The following is a 25,426-nucleotide window of genomic DNA, read 5'->3' as shown; positions in this document are numbered from 1 at the left end:
AATTCATTTTCTTCTAACTTATCATCTGTAGGTTTTGTATACCTTACTACTTCAAAGCTTTTAAATTTTATACGGGGACTTATGTTTTACGTTGTCTCTAATACTTTTAAGAATTTGGGATCTCCATAATTACTACATGTTATCATTATTTGATTATATTTCATATTACAATCTAATCCTCACTCATTAACTTTCTCTCTCCACTTACCATCAACAAATTTTTTGTTTAACATTTTCTTTATGATCATCTGAATCATTGTGTTTATTTTTATTATTATATTTAGTATGACATATATCGCTAGAACCTGTACTTGATGTTTGGGTCTTTGATAATGATTCTCTATCTTTAGATGGTTCTCTATCTTTAGATGATTTTTTATCCTCAGCTTTACCTTTAAAATTATCTAGATGCATCTTTGTTTTTAAACGTTGCTCCACACTATATTGACTTAGAGTAGTCTTACCTGTTACACATTCAAACTTACTCCCACTCTTTATTAATTCCCCAATATTTAGTCTTGCATTTTTCCTATGGTTTAATGTTTCTATATGTTTATAGTGTTCAGTATTATAATCTAGATACATATCACAACTATCACAATATTTTATTCCCTCTTTTTCTTTTGCCGTTTATCTTTTTTTTGTTCTATATCTTCAATAGTAACTTTTACTCCAACATTATAAGCACTCTCAATAATTTCATTTCTGTTATATAATCGCTCATTCGTTTTATGTTTAAGTGATTGAATGTATCTAGCATAATTCTTTTGAGTTAACTCTCGATTTCAATCTTCGCATCTATTCTTATTAGTATTTTTGTTAGGCTTTTTAGCATAGACAATATCATCAGATGATTCTGAATCTGAATCTTTAGATGATTTTCTATGTTTCGATGATTCTCTATCTTTGGATGATTTTCTATCTTTAGACGATTCTCGTTCTTTATGTGGATCCGAATCTGTATCTAAATCTATGGATGATTCTCTATCTTTAGATGATTCTCGATCTTGCTTCAGTCTTTCGCAATGACTCATGCATATCCTCTTCTCGTTGTTTTAATTTTGCAGTCTGTTTATCATACGACTCCTTTATTTCTTCATTTATTTGATTAAACCTTCTGATTGATTCTAAATCTTTTTCTGCTTCCTCCTTTTTGTCTTTCTCCGTCTATTTGTTTGTTTTCTTCTTGTAGTTAGTTTTTATTTAAAAACTTTTGGGTAGCCATGTTAGTAGAACTAGATTGGGCTTGTCCACTTCCAAATTGAGCTCGCTCACTTTGACAATGGACTTGTCAACTTCCAGATTGGACTTCATTTCCAGTTTGAATGTTATCGTTGGAATCTCGTGCACTTATTTTTATACGAAAAAATTTGAGATAATATTATTTATGTAATTTTTTATAATTAGAAATGATTAGTACTAAAAGCGATAAATGTAAAGATAGGACTTGGTGTTGGAGTTGTGATATGTGTCAAATTGAGCCTTTCTTATGTTTTGTATGTAAGGAAACTATAACATATAGAGAGAGACATGATCACATGGATATACATTTTAATGATCCTAATCAAAATTTACTATGTAAAAAATGTCAAGTAAAAAAACATATCCCTCACTATGGATTTAAACATTTCACTTGTAGGTTATGCTTGTATCACAATAGATATAGATTTGGATGTACTAAAAACGATTTATAGAACATGTAAAGAAATATAATATTGAAGTTTAGTCCTAATAAAATTTTATTTGGTGTTCCCATTATTTCATATGTTATTATTAATTATTATAATTGCTTATTGGAATTATGATAAATATTCTGATTTTAGGACGAGATTTTTGGGATATAGGAATATTCTACAAGAACCACTTGAAATGAAGAAACATAACTTTATTATTTATGGGCCATCTAATTCAGGCAAAACATTATTTATAAAAGAATATTGTGGTTTTTATGACAGCGTTAATGTATTCTGTATTGATGCCAGTGAGTGGAAGGGTTATAACGCATACGGCATTGATGATTTAAAATTATTAGATAATATAGATAACTTTGCTAATAGTCTTATTATTTTTGATGATATAGGAGAAAACATTAGATTACCAGATATGGATTCATTACACTCTAAATGTAGACATCACAATATGAATATAATATGTGTGGGTCATATTGTAACAGATTTATATACAAAAACAAGAGAGAACACACCAGCTTTATATGTTACATTAAAAAGTTCACGGCATATCTTTGAAAGAGTACAAGAGAAGTTTAAAATTGATTCTAATCTATATAGATTTAAATATTATAAATATGGTATAATAAATTACAGTACTATTGGTGACTATTATATTGTATGAGATAAAGATAAAAATGTTGTAAATGTTTCTAGAAATGGCGATCTTGATATTGAGTGGTATGTTGATCAAACAGATTTTAAAGAAAAAGAACTTAATATACTAAGTAGTTATTTAAAAGATGGAATGGCAGAACAGACACATATTAAACGAAATGAGTTAGTGTTCTATTTTGAAGAATATTTAAACGTTAAAGAAACAAACAAACCATTCAATTTTTATAAATCTTATACGAAAGTAAAAAGTATATGTAATAAGATCCATAGTGGATATATTGCTATATTTGGGATAATTACTATATTTGGATTTGCATATAGTTACTATCAAAAATGGTGACAATAATAAAAATACTAATAATGATAAAATAAATGGTATAGATATAGGGAACATAGATAAGGCCAAGATTAAACTAAGAATTGGTAAGAAGGGAACAATAGCTTATGGTGTATTTAATAATAACAATGAAACATTAGATATAATATGTATATTAGACTTTAGTCTTATATCTATTTATGCAACCCATAATCTTAATAATTCTACAACTAAAAATGACGTTAATATGTAGAGAATGTTATAATGAAATTGTTGATAGTGGTGATTATCCAGAACTTGATTTAATGATACATTATATTAAGTTACATAACAATTTATTTTTAAGAGGTATGAAATGTATGCAAAGACAATATAGTGGTTCTAGTTTTAGAAATGAATGCAAATATTATCGTACAGGTTCTATGACATCAGTACATAGTTGTATTGATTTTACTGATATTAATAATAGTGATAGTGTTTGTAATGATAATATTGATATCAATAATGTTTTTAATGATATAAAAGATAGTATTGTAGAGAATTTAAAGTATTACATTAGAAATGATTTACGAATAGAGATTATAAATGAAATACAAAAAGAAGATATAAAAGAGATAGAAACAAAATTTATAAATGATTTAAAAACAGGGGGTAATATAAAGAAGGAAAACAAGGAAACCAAAGTTAATAGAAATTGTTGTTCATGCAAAAATTGAAAAGATTAGAGATTGTTTTGATACAACTGGGGTTTTATGTAAAATTGTTGTCCAGAAAAAGTTCCATGTCCAACATTTAATATTATTTTAAAAAGATTTTCTCTTAGTAAACATATAAAAAGGCCACATAATAGCCAGTATAATAATTCTAGTTAAAATTTGGCATTAGATTATAAATTACAAAAGTTACATAGATTATATATAGTCCGAGGATAATTCCGCATTATGCGCATAAATTTTCCGCATATTGGGCATTAAAATTACAAATTACATAGAATAACATTAGAATACATAGAATAGCATTAGATTGCATAGAATACCACGGATTAGTATATAGCCCAAGATAATTCCGCCTGCGTGCGGAATTATCTTGGGCTATATATTAATCCGTGTTATATAATGTAATCTAATGTTATTCTATGTAATCTAATGCTATTCTATGTAATCTACTGTTATTTTATATAATTTGTAATTTTAATGCGCAATATGCGGAAAATTTATGCGCATAATGCGGAATTATCCTTGGACTTGTATATAATCTGTATATTTTTTGTAATTTTTAATCTATATAGGTATAATATAATACATCTGTCCGGATCATTATGATTGATTAATACAGGATTAATAGTTTTATTTTTATTTAGATTGAACACATTAAATAAAACTTTATATTTGTTGAACTCTTGTATTTTCTGTAAAGCTTTATATCCATAAGGAGGTGGAAGCCTCGGTAATATTATCTCATTAATATACTCTGGTATTTTTATAATTTCTAACTCTTTTGGGATGGGCTTTAGCAGGATGTAGATAAGCAGGTTAACACCACAATAAACATTTATTTTTATTATTATGTGTATTAAAAATATATCTAGACGTGAATGCTAACTCAGTAGTACAAACACCAGTAGGATAAAACCTCTGTATATACATAGTTCTTTTAACAAATCTTTGCATGCTCCAACGAGATTGTTTCACGCTTGTTCTTGCATTCCAGTCTCGAGTTCACTTTTCAATATATCCAAGTCATAGGGACCATGAAATTTTCTAATCATTAGTCTAAATGTGAATTCATTTTCTTCTAACTTATCATCTGTAGGTTTTGTATACCTTACTACATCAAAGCTCTTAAACTTTATATGGGGATTTATGTTATACATTGTCTCTAATACTTTCAAGATTTTGGGATCTTCATAATTATTACTTCTATCATTATTTGATTATACTTCACATTATGATTTAATCCTAACTCATTAACTTTCTCTCTCCACTTACCATTAACAAGTTTTTTCTGTTTAACATTTTCTTTATGATCATCTGAATCATTGTGTTTATTTTTATTATTATTTTTAGTATTAAATATATCGCAAGAACCTGTACTTGATGTTTGGGTCTTTGATAATGATTCTCTATCTTTAGATGATTCTCTTTCTTTAGATGATTCTCTATCCTTATCTTTACTTTTAACGTTATCTGGATGCATCTTTGTTTTTAAATATTGATTCAAATTATATTGACTTAGAGTAGTCTCACATGTTACACATTCAAACTTGCTCCCATTCTTTATTATTTCTCCACTATTTAATCTTAAATTATTCCTATGTTTTAATGTTTCTATATGTTTATTATATTCAGTATTTTTATCTAGATACATATCACAACTATCAAAATACTTTATTCCCTATAGTTCAGGATAATGTTTATTTTTTTGTTCTATATCTTCAATAGTTTCATTTCTATTATATAATCGCTCATTCGTTTTATGTTTAAATAATTGAATGTATCTAGCGTAATTCTTTTGAGTTAACTCTTGATTACAATCTTCGCATCTAGTCTCATTAGTATTATTTTAGGCTTATTAAACATAGACAATATCATCAGATGAATCTGAATCTGAATCTTTAGATGATTCTCTATCTTTAGATGATTCTCTATCTTTGGATGATTCTCTATCGTTAGATGATTCTCGTTCTTTAGATGGATCCAAATCTGACTCTAAATCTATAGATGATTCTCTATCTTTAGATGATTCTCGATCTTGCTTCAGTCTTTCGCAATGACTCATGCATATCCTCTTCTCGTTGTTTTAATTTTGCAGTCTGTTTATCATACGACTCCTTTATTTGACAAACATCTGTTCGTTTGTTTTCTTCTTGTAGTTTGTTTTTATTTAACAACATTTGGGTTACTATGCTAGTAGAACTAGATTGGGCTTGTCCACTTCCAAATTGAGCTCGCTCACTTTGACATTGGACTTGTCAACTTCCAGATTGGACTTCAATTCCAGTTTGAATGTTATCGTTGTAATCTTGTGCACTTATTTTTATACGACAACTTTTGAAATAACATTAATTATGTAATTTTTCACATTAAAAATTATTAGTATTAAGTGCGATAAATGTAAAGATAAGGCTTGGTGTTGGAGTTGTGATATATGTCAAAGTGAGCCTTTCATATGTTTTGTATGTAAGGAAACTAGAACATATAGAGAGAGGCATGATCATATGTATATACATTATAATGGTCCTAATCAAAATTTAGTATGTAGAAAGTGTCAAGTAAATAAACATATCCCTCACTATAGATTTAAACATTTCACTTGTAGGTTATGCTGGTATCTCAATAGATATAGACCTGGTCGTACTAAAAACGATTTATAGAACATGTAAAGAAATATAATATTGAAGTTTAGTCCTAATAAAAATTTATTTAGTTTTCCCGTTATTTAATATGTTATTATAAATTATTATTATTGCTTATTGGGATTATGAAAAATATTCTGCTTTTTGGGTGAGATTTGTGGGATATAGGAATGTTCTATAAGAACCACTTGAAATGTAGAAACATAACTTTATTTTTTTTGGTCCATCTAATTCAGGCAAAACAACAATTATAAAAGATTATTGTGGTTTGTATGATAGTGTTAAGGTATTCTGTATTGATGCCAGTGAGTGGAAGGGTTATAACGCATACGGCATTGATGATTTAAAATTTTTAGATAATATAGATAACTTTGCTAATAGCGCTATTATATTTGATGATCTGGGCGAAAACATTAGATTACCAGCTCTAGATTCAGTATACTCTAAAGGTAGACAACACAATATTAATATAATATGTGTGGGTCATATTGCAACAGATTTAAATACTAAAGCAAGAGAGAACACAAAAGCTATATATATATATATATACATATATATATATATATATATATATATATATATATTACTTTAAATAGTTCACGACAATTCTTTGAAAGATGACAAGAGAAGTTTAAAATTGATTCTAATCTATATAGATTTAAACATTATAAATATGGTATATTAAATTTTAGTACTATTGGTGACTGTTATATTGTTTTAGATAAAGATAAAAAGGTTGTATATGATTCTAGAAATGGCGATCTTGAATTTGAGAAGTATATTGATTATACAGAGTTTAAAGAAAAAGAATTTATTTTACTAAGTAGTTATTTAATAGATAGAATGGTAGAACCAACACATATTAAACCAAAAGAGTTAATGTTCTACTTTGAAGAATATTTAAATTTTAAAGAAACAAACAAACCATTCAATTTTTATAAAACTTATACGAAAGTAAAAAGTGTATGTAATGTGATCCATAGTGGATATATTGCTATATTTGGTAAAATTACTATATTTGGATTTGCATATAGTTACTATCAAAAACATGGTGACAATAACAGCAATACTAATAATGATAAAATTAATGGTATAGACATAAGGAACATAGATAAGGCCAAGATTAAATGCAGAATTGGTAAGAAGGTAACAAAAGGTTCTGGTGAATTTAATAATAACAATCAAACAATCGATATAAAACGTATTTTAGCCATTAGTCTTATATCTATTTATGCAAACCATAATCTTATTAAATCTACATCTAAAACTGACGTTAATATGTAGTGAATTTAATATTGAAATTGATGATAGGGGTGATCATTCAGAAAATAAATAAATAATACATTGTAATAAGTTACATAATATTTTAATTGTAAGATGTATGAATTGTATGCAAAGACAATATAGTGGTTATCATTTTAGAGATGAATGCAAAGATAATCGTACAGGTACTATAACATCAGTACATAGTTATATTGATTATACTGATATTAATAATAGTGATAGTGATAAGGATTGTAATGATAATATTGATATCAATAAGGTTTTTAATGAATTGAAAGATAATTTACAAAGAGAGATTATAAATGAATGAAAACAGAAATTATAAATGAGATAGAAACAGAAATTATAAATGATTTAAAAACAGGGGGTAATATAAAGAAGGAAAGTAAGGAAACTAAAACAAATAGAACTTGCTGTTTATGCAAAATTGAAAAGATTAGAGATTGTTTTTATACAACTGGGGTTTATGTAAGGAACGTTGTTCAGGAATAGTTCCATGTCCAACATGTAATTTTAGCTTAAATAGATCTTCTCTTAGTAACCATACAAAATGTCACATAATAGCCAAAATAATAATTCTAGATAAAATTTGGCATTATATTAAAAATTACAAAAATTACACAATTTATATACAAGTCCGAGGATAATTCCGCATTATGCGCATAAATTTTCCGCATATTGCGCATTAAAATTACAAATTACATAGAATAACAGTAGGTTACATAGAATAACATTAGAATACATAGAATAACATTAGATTACATAGAATACCACGGATTAATATATAGCCCAAGATAATTCTGAACGCGTGCGGAATTATCTTGGGCTATATATTAATCCGTGTTATTCAATGTAATTTAATGTTATTCTATGTAATCTAATGCTTTCCTATGTAATCTACTGTTATTCTATGTGATTTGTAGTTTTAGTGCGCAATATGCGGAAAATTTATGCGCATAATGCGGAATTATCCTCGGATTGTATATAATCTGTGTAGTTTTTGTAGTTTTTAATCTAATGCCAAATTTTAAGTAGAATTACTATTTTGGCTATTATGTGGCCTTTTTATATGTTTACTGAGAGAAGATCTAATTAACATAATATTACATTTTGGACATCGAACATTTTCTGAACAACATTCTTTACATAAACCACCAGTTTTATAAAAAACAATCTCTATTCGTTTCAATTTTGCTTAGAAAACAAATTCTAGTTGTTTTAATTTCTTTACTTTTCCTTTTAATATTACCCCTGTTTATAAATCATTTGTAATTTCTGTTTCTATCTCATTTATACCTTTTTTAAATTCATTTCCAATGTAATATTCTAAATTCTCTACAATACTATCTTTCATATCATTAAAAACCTTATTGATATCAATATTATCATTACAATCACTATCACTATCACTATTATTAATATCAGTATAATCAATATAACTATGTGCTGATGTTATAGAACCTGTACGATTATCTTTGCATTCATCTCTAAAATGATGACCACTATATTGTCTTTGCATACTTTTCATACATCTTACATTTAAAATATTATGTAACTTATTACAATGTGTTATTTATTTATGTTCTGAATGATCACCCCTATCATCAATTTCAATATTACATTCTCTTTATATTAACGTCAGTTTTAATTGTAGATTTATTAAGATTATGGTTTGCATAAATAGATATAAGACTAATGGCTAAAATACGTTTTATATCTATTGTTTTATTGTTATTATTAATTTCACCAGAACCTTTTGATACCTTCTTACCAATTCTGAAATTAATTTTGGCCTTATCTATGTTCCTTATATCTATACCATTAATTTTTATCATTATTAGTATTTTTATTATTGTCACCATATTTTTGATTGTAACTATATGCAAATCCAAATATAGTAATTATCCCAAATATAGCAATATATCCACTATGGATCTTATTACATATACTTTTTACTTTCGTATAAGTTTTATAAAAATTGAATGGTTTGTTTGTTTCTTTAAAATTTAAATATTCTTCAAAGTAGAACATTAAATCATTTGGTTTCATATGTGTTGGTTCTACCATTCTATCTATTAAATAACTACTTAATATATTAAATTCTTTTTCTTTAAACTCTGTATAATCAATATACTTCTCAAATTCAAGATCGCCATTTCTAGAATCATATACACAATTTTTATCTTTATCTCATACAATATAATAGTCACCAATAGTACCATAATTTATTATACCATATTTATAATATTTCAATCTATATAAATGAGAATCATTTATAAACTTCTCTTGTACACTTTCAAAGAATTGTCGTGAACTATTTAAGTTAACCTATACAGATGGTGTGTTCTCTCCATGTTTATTTACATGTTCTATAAATCTTTTTTAGTACGACCAAATCTATATCTATTGAGATACAAGCATAGCCTACAAGTGAAATGTTTAAATCTATAGTGAGGGATATGTTTATTTACTTGACACTTTCTACATACTAAATTTTGATTAGGACCATTATAATGTATATACATATGATCATGCCTCTCTCTATATGTTCTAGTTTCCTTACATACAAAACATATGAAAGGCTCACTTTGACATATATCACAACTCCAACACCAAGCCTTATCTTTACATTTATCGCACTTAATACTAATAATTTTTAATGTGAAAAATTACATAAATAATGTTATTTCAAAAGTTGTCGTATAAAAATAAGTGCACAAGATTACAACGATAACATTCAAACTGGAATTGAAGTCCAATCTGGAAGTTGACAAGTCCAATGTCAAAGTGAGCGAGCTCAATTTGGAAGTGGACAAGCCCAATCTAGTTCTACTAGCATAGTAACCCAAATGTTGTTAAAGAAAAACAAACTACAAGAAGAAAACAAACGAACAGATGTTTGTCAAATAAAGGAGTCGTATGATAAACAGACTGCAAAATTAAAACAACGAGAAGAGGATATGCATGAGTCATTGCGAAAGACTGAAGCAAGATCGAGAATCATCTAAAGATAGAGAATCATCTATAGATTTAGAGTCAGATTTGGATCCATCTAAAGAACGAGAATCATCTAACGATAGAGAATCATCCAAAGATAGAGAATCATCTAAAGATAGAGAATCATCTAAAGATTCAGATTCAGATTCATCTGATGATATTGTCTATGTTTAATAAACCTAAAATAATACTAATGAGACTAGATGCGAAGATTGTAATCAAGAGTTAACTCAAAAGAATTACGCTAGATACATTCAATTATTTAAACATAAAACGAATGAGCGATTATATAATAGAAATGAAACTATTGAAGATATAGAACAAAAAAATAAACATTATCCTGAACTATAGGGAATAAAGTATTTTGATAGTTGTGATATGTATCTAGATAAAAATACTGAATATAATAAACATATAGAAACATTAAAACATAGGAATAATGTAAGACTAAATAGTGGAGAAATAATAAAGAATGGGATTAAGTTTGAATGTGTAACATGTAAGACTACTCTAAGTCAATATAATGTGAATCAATATTTAAAAACAAAGATGCATCCAGATAACGTTAAAAGAAAAGATAAGGATAGAGAATCATCTAAAGATAGAGACTCATCTAAAGATAGAGAATCATTATCAAAGACCCATACATCAAATACAGGTTCTTGCGATATATATAAAACTAAATATAATAATAAAAATAAACACAAAGATTAAGATGATCATAAAGAAAATGTTAGACAGACAAGACTTGTTGATGGTAAGTGGAGAGAGAAAGTTAATGAGTGAGGATTAGATTGTGTTATGAAAAATAATCAAATAATGATAACATGTAGTAATTATGGAGATCCCAAATTCTTGAAAGTATTCGAGACAATGTATAACATGAATCCCCATAAAAAATTTAACACCTTTGATGTATTAAGGTATACAAAACCTTCAAATGATAAGTTAGAAGAAAATGAATTCACATTTAGACTAATGACTAGACAATATAATGTTCCCTATGACTTGGATATGTTCAATTGTGAACATGAGACTATAATACAAGAACATGAGATGAAACAATCTGATTGGAGCATGAATAGATTTGTTAAAAGAACTATGTATAAACACAGGTTTTATCCTACTGGTGGTTGTACTAATGAATTGCCCTTCACGTCTAAATATATAATTAATATACATAAATATGATAATAAATGTTTATTGTGGTGTTTACTTGCTTATCTACATCCTGCTAAATACCATCCCAATAGAGTTAGAAATTATAAAAATACCAGAGTATATTAATGAGATAAAATTACCGAGGCTTCCACCTCCTTATGGATATAAAGCTTTACAGAAAATACAAGAGTTCAACAAAGATAAAGTATTATTTAATGTAATTAATCTAAATAAAAAAAAACTATTAATCCTGTTTTAATTAATCATAATGATCCAAAAGGATGTAATATTTTATACTGGGATAATCATTATTTGCTAGGTAAGGATGTATCATTCTCATTAAGAAATTCATCTGAACATAAATGTTATCCATGTCGAAAATGTTGTGTATCATTTCTGACTGAACAAGCATAAAATAAACATTTTGAATTGTGTGATACACAGAACCATACAGGAAGATGAACATTCCATCGTGATGATTATCTAAAGTTTGATAAGTTCCATTTTAAAAATGGCGTACCATTTGCTACGTATTATGAATTTGAATGTATAATAAAAACAGAAAACATATTCCTATTGCTTGTGAGTTATATATAAAAATTGATTATCCTGATATATTAGAGGATAAGTATGAAAGTTATTGTGGAGATGGCATAGTTGATTGGTTTATAAGTAGTATGAGTTATTATAATAAATTGTTTAAAGAGATTTTTAGTATAAATTTTCCCTTAAAAGAAGATAGTATTATTCACCCTAGTATTGAGTGTGATTATTGTAACGAGTATATGGGTGAAGACATTGCTAGAAATCATGATCACCTAAATGGTAAATTTAGAGGATATGCTCTCAATGAGTATAAATTCCAAGATAAGAACGCTTTTGTACCAATATATGCATTTAATTCTACTAATTATGATAATCACCTATTTATAACTAAACTAGCAGAGAAGATTAGACTTAAAGTATTAACAAAAACTGATGAGATTTACATTTGTATTGATATGGGTTATGCTAAAGCATAAGATGCGTTTAGGATCTTCCATCAACTTAGCTTTGATGCTATAAGTAAAACATTGAGTCATAAAGAGTGTGTAACATTAAACAAATTTAAGTTAGATAGACGTAAAGGTATATTCCCATATGAATGGTTAGTTAGTGCAGATAAACTTAATGAATCATCATTACCACGTAAGGAGGTATTCTATTCTATTTTGAAACAAAGTGTTGTTACTAATGAAGAGTATAAGCAAGCGTTAGATTGTTGGAAAGAGTCTGGATGTGAAACAATAAAAAATTATATGATGTTATATCTAAAAACTGATGTTTTATTATCGGTAGATGTATTTGAAAGTTTAATAGCTGAGTGTTTAGAATATTATGAAATAGATCCTTGTTATACATGTTCTACTCCTGGATTAACTTGGTTATGTTGATTGAAATATACTAATGTTAGACATAAACATTATGAAGAAAATACAGTTAATATTTATGATACAATACAACATGGTATTAGAGGTCGGTTAGCTTCAGTATTAGGTGATTGTCATGTGAAATATAAAAATAAAGAAATAGATCCTGAGTATACTGGGAAAGAGAATTATTTAAAATACTTAGACTTCAGCTCATTATATTCCTCTGCTATGGTGCAAGCTTTACCTACTGCTGAGATAATTGTTTGTAACAGTGTAGTATATACTAGCTCTAGCTCTACTAAAGGTTAATATCTACACCATTGATGTAAAGTATACCGATGAGATGAAACAGAAAACAAAGAATTATCCATTCTTTCCAGATAAGACAAAGGCTAACATTGATCAGTTTACAGACAATCAAAATGAAAATAAAAAGAAAGGATTTAAACAAAATGAGAAGTTGATGTTGAATTCAACAGATAAGAAGCCTTATGTAATTGATGGAGAGATGGTGGAATGGTATTTAAGTAAAAGTTTAAGGTTGGAAGATGTTACAATTAAGCAAAAGATAGAGTATAGTAAGAGTGAGCGGTTAAAGCTTATATTGAGTTTAATACTCAGAAATGGGAAGAAGATAAAGCTAGGGGGATAATTTTGGTGATGTATTCTTTAAGTTAATGAATAATGCCTTCTATAGAATAACAATAGAAAATGTATATATTAGACAGGATGTAGAGTTAGTTAATGATTTGGATAGATAAGTTAAGTTAGTAGAAAATATTAGTTTTAAAAAGGCTGTGAAGTTTGATTATGAACTAGTGGCTGTACATAAAACAAGAACTAAAATAAGTTTGATACGTTTAATTGTGTTGGTTTTGTTATATTGGAGAAAGTTAAACTATTTTTGTATAAAGCTATATACGATAATTTTGATAAAATTAGATTGTAGTTATCATTATACAGATACTGATAGCGTATTTTTAAACATAAATGCTCCTTTAGATAGTGATATGGAAACTGAAGTGAATAAGATAAAAGATATATTACATAATAATGAGTTAGGCAAGATGGAGGATGAGCTACATAATGATACTATTATAGAAGCCCGTTTCCTTAAATCAAAAGCATATTGTTATACTATAGTTAAAAGAGAAGGAGAGAAAAAGTCAAAAGGCATAACCAAAGCTACTATTAAAAACCAAATTACTATTGAAGACTATAAAAATGCTATTTATGATGCAAAAAGTAAACATGTAACTAATTGCACTATTAATAGTAAGAAACATCATTAGAAACAAAAGAACAATACAAGATAGCTTTTGATCCATTTGATGATAGAGGTAATAAAGTTTGTAATGGTGAGTTTAGATTCTATAGTTAATTAGTTTTTTAAATAAATAATAGCAAACAAATTAAAACTTATAAAAGAGTTAAGCTGGTTTTTTATTCAAGTTATCTTCGCAAGTTGGTTTTACGTGCTTCTTACACGGTCTCACTAGTTACACTAGTATCCGGGATACGTCCACTGAAGACAATTGGGATAGAATTCGAACTATCCGTCTGATAACGGTTAATTACCAGCTTAACTCGATACTATTAGACTGCACTAAATGAGACAGGAATTGATAGATTTTGAGGGAATATGAAGGGGCAATATAGTGGATAAAACAAAAGGGAAATAAAGTAATGTGTATATAGGTGCCAACTCGCGACTCAATGGAGCAGAGGCACCTATATGCACATTACTGTCTTCATTAGCAAACTGGTTGGAAGTTTTAATTCATTTTTTAAGACATCAGCAATAACAAAACTGTAGAACCGACAAACAAGCAATTCAGAGTTCACCGCCTCAATGCAATTCAACGGCTTTGTGAGAGAATAATGATAACGTCAGCATTTCTTTCTGATCAAGCAGCAATGGAGTAAGCAGAAACAATTGCACTTTCATCGCAAGGGAGTTTACTTGTCAATAGGTCAAGTTTAGGGATACACATCTCGACTTCAACAAAAAGGGATAGACTCGACTTCGCCAAAAGCATAGAAGCTGATCTTCTGATAGCATTTGTAGGTCACTACTGAGACAATATTTCCTGAAGCCACCAGTAGTACCTAAGAATGGAAACTACGAATATCTGATAGTTTGGACAATCTTTTCAGACAATTTTTAGGTGAAGAGAAGCCACCCAGAACTGCTGGAGGAAGAGGTATGAGCAAAGATCGCGTTTTCTCCACTTCGAAAGACTTTGAAAGCATTAAATCTGATAAAACTTTTTAAAATAACGAAGTCATTGCTGTCAACAATTTAAATAACAATAATGCCACTGAGGGTAATCGTTATGATTAATGTTCAATAGAGCTAGACTCAGGGGAGAATTATTGGAAATTGGGAACGCAATTCAGCCGGCACACAAAAATGCCTTTTGTTTCCACTATATTGATAGTTTACAACAAGCACAATGCCACCCAGTGATCACATTTTCAAAATAAAAAATTAGATATATTACATGGAATTTATTTTTCTCCCGAGTGTTTTGAAAAAAAAACAACCATTTCCTGGAAAAGTAGCGTGAAAACATTTTTATACCAGAAGTCTTTTACTGATCAGAACATAGAGTCAACAAAATAAATCGCTAAAAAACACCACCAGTTTTACCCTCTGCGCTAAACAAAGTCACGCGATCTACGACTAAAAAAAGTATAAGCGTAAAAGCTTTTCAGTTTTCACTTCCAAAAATTGTCTTAATTTTAGTTATGGATTATCTCGATTTCTTCAACTAAAACGAACGTCATTTCAAGTAAGCACCGCTAATAATTCAGAATTTCGAGAGGTAGCGTTTAGACTTTCGAGTTTTCATAATCAGATCTTCAAGCGTTCATCTTGCACGACGACCCTAAAATATCAGGACGCACCCCTTGGTCAATCACCGTTGGTTTAGATAGGGTTTATTTTGCCTGGTACCCTAGCCAAGGAACTGATGTGCATAAAAGATCGCAGATCGAACTAGTTCGCCTAACCAAATAGTAAATATGTAACTAATTACACTATTGATAGCAAGAAACATCATTTGAAACAAAAGAACAATACAAGATAGCTATTGATCCATTTGATGATAGAGGTATTAAAGGTTGTAATGGTGAGTTTAGATTTTATAGTTAATTAGTTTTTTAAATAAATAATAGCGAACAAATTAAAACTTATAAAAGAGTTAAGCTGGTTTTTTATTCAAGTTATTTTCGCAAGTTGGTTTTACGTGCAAGTTACACGGTCTCACTATAAAGGGAAATATATTGGATAAAACAAAAGGGAAATTACGTAATGTGTATATAGGTGCCAACTCGCGACTCATTGGAGCGGTGGCACCTATATGCACATTACTGTCTTCATTAGCACACTGGTTGGAAGTTTCAATTCATTTTTTAAGACATCAGCAATAACAAAACTGTAGAATCGACAATGAAGCAATTCAGAGTTCATCCACCTCAATGTCAATTCAACGGCTTTGTGAGAAAATAATGATAAATTCAGTATTTTTTTCTGATCAAGCAGCAATTGAGTAAACAGAAACAATTGCGCTTTCATCACAAGGGAGTTTACTTGTCAATAAGTCAAGTTCATGGATACACATCTCGACTTCAACAAAAAGGGATAGACTCGACTTCACCAAAAGCATAGATGCTGATCCTCTGATAGCAATTATAGGTCACTACTGAGACAATATTTCCGTAAGCCACCAGTATTCCCTCAGAATAGAAACTACGAATATCTGATAGTTTGGACAATCTTTTCAGACAATTTTTAGGTGAAGAGAAGCCACCCAGAACTCCTAGAGCAAGAGGTATGAACAAAGTTCCCGTTTTCTCCCACTTAGAGAGACACTGAAAGCATTAAATCTGATAAAACTTTTTAAATTAAGGAAGTTATTGCTTTAAACAATTTAAATAACAATAGTTCCACTGAGGGTAATCGTTATGATTAATGTTCAATAGAGCTAGACTCAGGGGAGACTTAGTGGATATTGGGAACGCAATTTCTTTCAGCCGCCACACAAAAATGCCTTTTGTTTCCACTATATTGATAGTTTACAACAAGCACAATACCACCCAGTGATCATATTTTAAAAATAAAAAATTAGATACTTTACATGGAATTGTTTTTTCTCCCGACTGTTTTGAAAAAAAAAACAACCATTTCCAGGAAAAGTAGCGTGAAAACATTTGTTGTACCAGAAGTCTTTTACTGATCAGAACATAGAGTCAACAAATTAAATCGCTAAAAACCACCACCAGTTTTACCCTCTGCGCTAAACAAAGTCACGCGATCTACCACTAAAAAAAGAATAGTGTAAAAGCTTTTCAGTTTTCACTTCCAAAAATTGTCTCAATTTTAGTTATAGATTGTCTCGATTTTTTAAACTAAAACGAACGTCATTTCAAGTAAGCACCGCTAATAATTCAAGAATTTCGAGAGTTAGCGTTTAGACTTTTGAGTTTTCATAATCAGATTTTCAAGCGTTTATCTTGCACGACGACCCTAAAAAATCAGGACGCACCCCTTGTTCGTTCATCGTTGGTTTAGATAGGGTTTATTTTGCTTGGTACCCTAGCCAAGGAACTGACGTGCATAAAAGATCGCAGATCGAACTAGTTCGCCTAACCAAATAGAAAAAGCCAGATGAAATGTATTGGATCTCAAAGTGTGAGGAGTGATGCGAACCCGTTACGAGAGAGCTGTTATAGACATGCCAAACAATGTCGACTAGTTTTCATTAAGCGTTTGTCAGAGCAAAATATCTAAATCCAAGATGATGAATCAAAAATCATGAATCAAAAATCTCTTGTATTTTTTTAATGAAGCAGTTAAGAACCATAATGCACTTAAGCTTGACACAAAATTAATTTAAACTCACGCTGTACTTCAGTACGATCTTTTAAACTAATGCTTTTCTGAAGAGAAGTAGTCAATCAAAAAAGCTGGTTGTTTGAAAAAATGACGTCTCATAATTTTGAAGGGAAAACAATTAAAAGATTCCGTTTTTTTCATAATGGCTAGAGTGATTAAGGTCAGCTACATTGCGTGCGAAAAATCGATACATAAATGGAGTAGATGCGTGATACAACTCGCGCGAAAAATAGGTTATTAAGTTTGTACTTCTATTTCGCGGCTAAAGTTAGGACACTTTTGCGAACACGGGATACGATATTCCCTTCCTTTTAATGTATTAACATAGTAAAAAACGAACACGAGATACACGCATCGGGCATATCTGCCCGTGACGATTTGGGTATACCTCTGCATCGTAATGTAACTGCCTAGATTCATTTAATCAGGTGTAATGTGGCAATGTAATCTAGCTGCGATAACTGCTTTATCTAAAGAGTCACAAAAAATCTTAATTTATTTTGTAACTTTCCAACTGTCTTTCAATTTGGAGTGCTCTGTTACAATGCTCGTTAGTCGTGATACATGAATTGCTTTTTCTTAATGTACTGATGTGAAGCATATATTGAAAGAGTTTCGAATTTTTCTAGGAAAGACTTATCAAAAAAAAAGTCTTTTGCTCTGCGCATGAAAAGACCCTGCTCATCCGTTGAATTGTCCTTAGTTCAACAATTAAAATGGTATTTCTCGATCCATGAAAATAGCATGCTTTGGCCCAAAAGCTCATGCAAAGACTTTTACTCGACCCTTTAAAAGACTTTAGCGGGACGCTCGACTGTGTAATTTTAGTCAATAAGCGAGCCCTCTCCACTAGATTTTTTGAGTTTTTTCATAAGTTGATGCCTAAACCTGGGATGGATTCTGAGCTCAACCAATGAGTCAAGTTTTTACCTCGTGAGTTTGACTAACCAAACATAAGTTGTAAATTCTGGCTGGGCATTTCGACTTTTCGGTCAGGGGGCGTGAACTCCAAACACATCACGTTTCGGGTCATTATAAACTTCCAGTTCTGATCATTCAAGCAGTCTTTGTTCTTCCACCTACACATTTTGATCAAAACTTTCAGAGGAGAGATTACTATTTCAAACAGCTGCTGGGTGTCTATGAACTGAGAGGCCAGGTCCTCGAATGTTGGGTCGTAATATTGCATCAAGTTTTCCTCTAATGTTGGAGGGAAGTCTAAAATATTCGATGTTCGACATTGACATTTGTTTTACTTTTCAAATAAAATGCTTTCAGGTGCAATTAAAGACTTGAAAATTTTGTTCTTTATTTTTTTCTTGTTTTCAGTTTAAGAAACTTTGACTTAAGTTGGCTGTAAACGATAACTATCTCTCAGTTAACTTTGTCTGTTTTAGGCTTAACACAGGTTGAGATTCCAGCCCAATTCAATTTGGATCAATAAAGAAAAATCTGCGCCGAGACTTACAGCGTCAGGGTCTCTGTTCATATGCCAAAAATTGTAAACAGGAATCTGAGTCGAGTCTTATCAGAGGTTTCATAGGATGGTAGTATTATATATCACTATGTTACGTAACTAAAGGTGGGTATTTAAACCTTCAATTATTAGAAGTCCAATCATGAGAGGTTTGATGTGAAAGTAGGCTCAGATGTCACGTTTGTTTTTACCCCACTGCGGGTTTTTGAACATTCAATTATTCTAGGTTCGATTATCAGAAGTTTCCTGGGACGGTAGAATCAGTTGTCACTTTGGCAAGTAAATAAAAGTGGGTATTTAAATATTTAACAAACTGAAAAAGTAGTGTACAACAAAACGTTTGCAAAATGTCTGACAGAAACAGATGAATTGCGTAACAGAATCACGTTGAATTACAGTTTTGTTCCCCATTCTCCAGTATTTCAACCACTCCCAGGATTCTTCACATAACTCATTGAAGTTGTTGAATCTGACACAAATAAGTTACCTAATAATCGAGTTCGAGGTTCCCATGCTTTTTATACATCAAAAGTTTTCACGCCCCTAACCACAAATGGTCTCACAATGGCGTAAATATCTCACCACAGACATCTTGTATCACAACTGTCATTGAAATTGGATGAAACGTCTTGATAAAATACTGATCAATTTGTGAAGCGAATTAAGCGAACTTACAGCCAAAGAGAAATCAATATTCTGAATTAGCTCGTTGAATTGCTAGGCGACTTGCCAAAATTGTTTGTTCCAATTTTCTTGTGTATTCTTGACGCGAATTCACACTTATCTTTGTTAGATCAATTAATTCTATTCGCGGACACGTTATGGTATTCGCTCTGCGAAGACAGGTTTCACTTTTAGTCTAATGATTCGCTTAGCGAATATCAATTTAATGTAGCTCTTTCAGTCTGAGCGTTTTGCGGAGCGAAATTCGGATAAAGAGATTAAACTGAAAACTGTATTAGATTTAGCAAGAGTGAAATTCAGAATTTGACAAAGAATTTGTTCATTAAATTGATCATGCAACATTTACAACTAAAAATGAAATTGGCGGCAAAACAGTAAGGTAGAAAACGTGGACAGACAATGTATCACAATTTTTAGTAAACAAATTGAAAAAGGCATGAACGGCAAGACATGATCTTCAAATTGGAAGTGAATAAAATTAACGTTGAAATTGAACTAGAAAAAGAACTAAATTAAAATTTAAAAAGGTTAATGAATTTAGCGCCGCAAAACGATACCATGAAATTTCCATCCACCACATTTCAACCTCAGCAAAATAAAAAAGACGAAGTATTGTTTATAACAAAAGATTAAAAGTTTATATACTGGTTAATATAATAATACAATGGTGTTTTGTGGCGAGTTTATGGTCAGTCCGTATCGGAATCTGAAGAGCATTCCACCTCGGGAACCGTCATGCGGGTTTCTGGACCTTCATAGATGGGAGACACGTATTTTTGAGACGGGTAAGGCTGATCAGGTGAACACGGTCCCACTTGGAAATCTGATGGTTCTGTATCTTGATTACGAGCAGCGGTATTCTTATATGTAGAGATTATAAATTTGTTCATTATTTGCTGTTCGTGATTTTCTGTCAGGATAGTGTGCTGCTTGCCGACAGATTTGGGAGGCAAGCTTGAGTGGATGCCATAGACTCATCTGTTTTGTTGATCGATTGCGATGATCTTTTAGGTTTCTGTGATGGTTGAGTTGTTTTTGTAGCTCTCATAGCTGCCTTGCGTTTAGGACGACTTGGTGGTTCCGCAATTACAATTGAAGTTTGTGGAAGCGTCATAGGCAGCGCAAAATCAGTTGCTGTGTCGATGGTGGTTTTGGCGGCACGGGTACGACTATCTTTTTCGGTTTGGTGGGCGTTCTCACACGTAGCTCTCGAGAAACGTTGGGAGTGAATAGATGAGACACAACTGGTATCATCGTTGAAGCGTCTGTGCTTTATTTTTTTGTCGCCTCCGATTTTCCGTTAGGCATCTTTGGCATGTCGATTGATTAATTCCTCCGTGGTCTTCCCCGTTGGGATTTTTGGTCTGCGCTCCGGCTAACAATTTAGGTCTGTTCGTCTTTCGGCTTTAGTGCCGAAATTTGCAAAGTCTAAATTCCTAATTGTCACCTCTCTTTTGCCTGGATCTTTGATTATGGAAGCGTCATCATTCGATTTGATGACTGATGAATCTGGGCCCAGTTTTTCGGCTAATCCGTCTAAATTTTCTTGGATCTTTTTGATTTGGGCTTCTTTTTGGCCAGTTTAAGCGTCAAAGATGCGTCTGTTCTTGGCACTGGCAATCCGATATCTGGATGGGGCATAGTACGGGGCTCTTTATCTGAATTCTCGTTGCAAAGTTTTCTAGCATCTTTACTAATTGTATCCCGATGTTTTTCAAAATCAACAGCACTTCTGGTCTCGTCATCCCACTGCTCGTCTGATATCAGTTCGTCCCAGCGTACTGTCTCCAGGTCTAAATATTTAAAATTGGTTCACATGTTAAAGTATTAGGATTAGGTTCAGTTGAAATATTGCTTGAAAATTTTTTCGCCTTTCGTTCAAAATGCGCCTCAAATGGCGAACGATTGATTGTCTTTTGCCGGCATATACGACGTTGATAAATAATTAAATCTATTGAGGCTTTCAAATTAAAGTTGTTTTGCGCGGCGGTTTTAATACAAACTAATCGACTCTTGATTGTTTGTATTGGTTTCTCAACTAAACCAATCACTCTGTGATCGTGTTTTGGAGCCTCAATTAACTGTGTATTATTTTGATTACAAAAAGCTTTAATTTGCTGACCGATTTGATACTGTGCTTGATCTAATCTTATCGTACGAGGAATGCCATGCAATAATGCGTAGTCTTGAAGAAATTTCAACATACTTTGTGCATTTGCTCTGTCGAATACTTCTGCTGTTGGAAATTTAGAGAAACGGTCTATACAAACAAGGAAAAGAACCCCTTTTTTTCGTTATAGATTGGTCCGTTGAAATCTATTTGAATTTCCTCATTGGGTACTTTACATATTTTTAGTGGTGCCCGTTTACTAGAGGGTATGACGGACTTTAAATTTTTACCAATCTTGACGCAGGGATTACACTTGGCCGTCTTAGATAGAAGATACCGATGCATGAACGGCCACCATGCGTGCTCCGCCATATTTGTCATCCACCAACTCCCGGACTGTGTGGCGAGGATGGCTTTGACATACGCATCTTTGATGGAGTTGGGAATGGCAATTCGATCGTCCACACAGACACAGTCCCTCACTTCTTCAGGGATGGCATCTTTCGCTGTCAGGCTGAAAGTACTCGAAAAGATTTTTGAAAGTGCAAAGTGGAATGCATCCGTGTACAAGTCGTCACTAGATGGCGTGTTGGTGAAATTTGTGTTGTCGGTTCCCGGTGTTGAGGGTGTTACAGGCGCGGATGGTGCTATTGATGGTCCGGCTTCATCTGCAAAGCAAAATTTCGACGGTGTTGTTTGCTTGATTTGGGATAGCGTTTCTTCATTTGACTGTGACAATACGAGTACTGTTTGGAAAGATTTAGCAATTCGCTAAAATTTGAGAAATGTTGATTCAACCGTTCTGTAGAGCAATTAAAGGCAAAAAGGGAGTTTCGAATGTGGGTTGTCTCGTTTATGGTAGAAGAATGACAGTAATTTGGTGTTAATTTGCTAATAGTGCTGTCATTATTTGCAATATCCGGATATTTGAGATTTCGCGGTGAAAACTCACTGCATAATATGTTGCTGGAATTTAAGTTTTTCGCGTCCGATTTTATAAGCGTTGTTCGCTGCGCGTAATTTTTTGTACTTAGCAAAAAACGTTTTGCGCTGCATAATAGCGTCTAATTTAGCAACTATAAGTTGCTCGTCGTAAGTCGAGATGTTAAAAGCTTTTTGATGTAGTTGACGTGAAATGTAATCGACTAATCCCATTTTCGAACCAAGAAGATGATCAATCGAAAAGTCAAAAGGTAATAGACAATCAACCTATCGAGTACGGCGACTTTTATCAGATTTATTGGCTCAATTTTCTCCAATTATGGACAAAAATGCTCTTTTATCCGTTATGACAGTAAAAAGTTTAGCGTAAAGATATAATTTAAAATGTTCAATAGACCAGACTACTCCCAATAGCTCGAGTTCATTGAATTCATAACGGTCTTGAACGGAATCCAAGAAACTCGAAGCGAATGCTAATGTATGCCAGCCATATGGAGTTCGCTGCTCGAGCACGCAACCCAAACATTTTCTAGATGCGTCACATTTAATTCGCGTTTCAAGGTCTTAAAGAAAATGTTTGTTTTCTGTTGCTTCTGCAATTTTTTCTTTAATTACGTTAAGGTGTTGTTCATGCTCATCGGTCCAAACGAATTTAGTTTTTTTAAATAACGGTGGAAGGGGGTGGCAAAGTTGAGACAAATTTAGTATAAATTTACCTAAGTGATGAACAGAGCCATAAAAGATTGCAACTTTTTCAAGTTCGTTGGTGATGTGAGTCGCTGATTTGCATCGGTTTTTTGATAATGGGGTTATAATGCGTGACACGATGACCGAGCCATTCATTTTGATTATTTGCGAAATGACATTTAGCCAAATTGATGCGAAGATTTTCTTGATCGAGTTTAATAAAAGTTTTTCGCACAAGATCTAAATGTCTTCAATTCGACCTCTACTCACTATTAATATATCGTCCAGAAAACAAAATGTGTTATTGAGACCAGCTAGCGTACAATCTATAGCTTCTGAAGTTCGGCCGGCATATCAGTCAACCCATAGAAGCCTATTTTGAACCGATAAGTCTCTGTCATATCACCGCTGACAATATTGAAATTGCAATGGCGAGCCGAATCAGCGTGAAAATTAAGTTGACTGTATGCGTATGGCAAATTTATTGTTGCAAAATAAGCTTTCTCTTGGGGCGCGTTTGACAGTGTCTGAGAAATAGTAATGAATTAGTGAGTCAAGGTTGGGTGGGCATTTGATATTTGTTCTTGTGAATTGCTTTATGTCGAATTCTTGAATCCAAAGCTAATTTTATTGAATGGTCTTTTTGACTGCAATACAATAGAGGAGGTGAAGAATTGATCAGAAAAGTTGGATAATTTTTCAATATGTCCTTCATTTAGCAATTTTTCAAGCTCAATTTTTACTTTCGGTTGAAGATGAATGGGTACTTTTCTTCCCTTTTGATGAATTACACAATAGTTTTTGTGAAATTTTGAGTTGACCGTGTGGTGTTTAGATTTTCCAATTCGCGATGTTAGGTCTGGAAATTTTTTTGCTAGTGATTGTTTTAACACACATGGTTTTTCAATTGCATTTACATCAGTTTTTGGACAAGGTTTTTGTGAAATTGTTATTCCAAGTTGATCGAACAAATCTCGTCGAAAACTGTCAGCAGCAACTATTGTTATTTTTGCTTTTGGGGTTTTCCAATCATTACAATTTACTGGGGTTTTCAGAGTTCCCAACGTTTCAACAAAATCATTTGAGAAAGATATAAGTTCAAGGGGTTTTTTCTCTGACCATTGTGCTTGAATGCAGATGAGCATTATTTGCTTAGCGAGTCAAATATTTATTATAGTACATCCACTGCCGGAATCAAGGAGAAAATGACAGTCTGTGTTGCTAATGGTTTTTGTCATGTTTGGCAGAGCGATTGGGTTGGGATTAATATGTCCCATCATTGCAAAATAATTGTCGTCTGACGAATCGTATTCAGAATTATATATTGTTTTGATTTTCTGATTGTTCTGTGTTCTCTGAATTTTTTACATTATTGACGCGTTTACTTTGTTGAGGAATTTAAGAAAGATAATGTTTTTCCGGCATACCTTTGCAAAATGATTGAGCAGGCCACAATGATTAAATTTCTTACCCAATGCAGGGCGAACATGACGACGCGTTGGTGTCCAATTTTGTCCACAACCTCTACATAGACTGGTAATTGGCGATTGAATATAGTTCTGTTTGTCTGGTTCACTCGAGCGTTCCCGCCGCGAAACCGATTGAATTGTTGTATTGCATTGACCCCGTTAGTGTTGTTGGACGAAATTCTTTGCTGATTTCGATGGCCCATCTCCATAAAGACAGCAATGCTACGAGCTCTTTCGGATTCCACTGTGTCTCTTAGAAGTTCGCATTGTATATCATCATCAAGCAT

At 31.6% G+C, this 25,426-nt stretch overlaps 1 protein-coding gene across 1 annotated transcript in view; it reads right to left on the bottom strand.

The window, feature by feature from the left end:
- Positions 1-25,426, bottom strand: part of LOC142341401 (acid-sensing ion channel 2-like) — a 32,449-nt gene extending 7,023 nt beyond the window's left edge. The window contains exons 1-4 of the mRNA XM_075392329.1: positions 25,142-25,426; positions 22,431-22,770; positions 21,578-21,724; positions 18,719-18,988 (exon numbers count right to left, since the gene is read on the bottom strand). Coding sequence (XP_075248444.1) covers positions 18,719-18,988; positions 21,578-21,724; positions 22,431-22,770; positions 25,142-25,426 — 1,042 coding nt within the window. The remainder of the gene's footprint in view (positions 1-18,718; positions 18,989-21,577; positions 21,725-22,430; positions 22,771-25,141) is intronic.

The sequence above is a fragment of the Convolutriloba macropyga genome, chromosome 6, assembly GCF_964194025.1.
Source record: "Convolutriloba macropyga chromosome 6, txConMacr16.3, whole genome shotgun sequence".
In the NCBI taxonomy this organism is placed as follows: domain Eukaryota; kingdom Metazoa; phylum Xenacoelomorpha; order Acoela; family Convolutidae; genus Convolutriloba; species Convolutriloba macropyga.
This window is presented reverse-complemented; position numbering and strand designations above follow the sequence as displayed.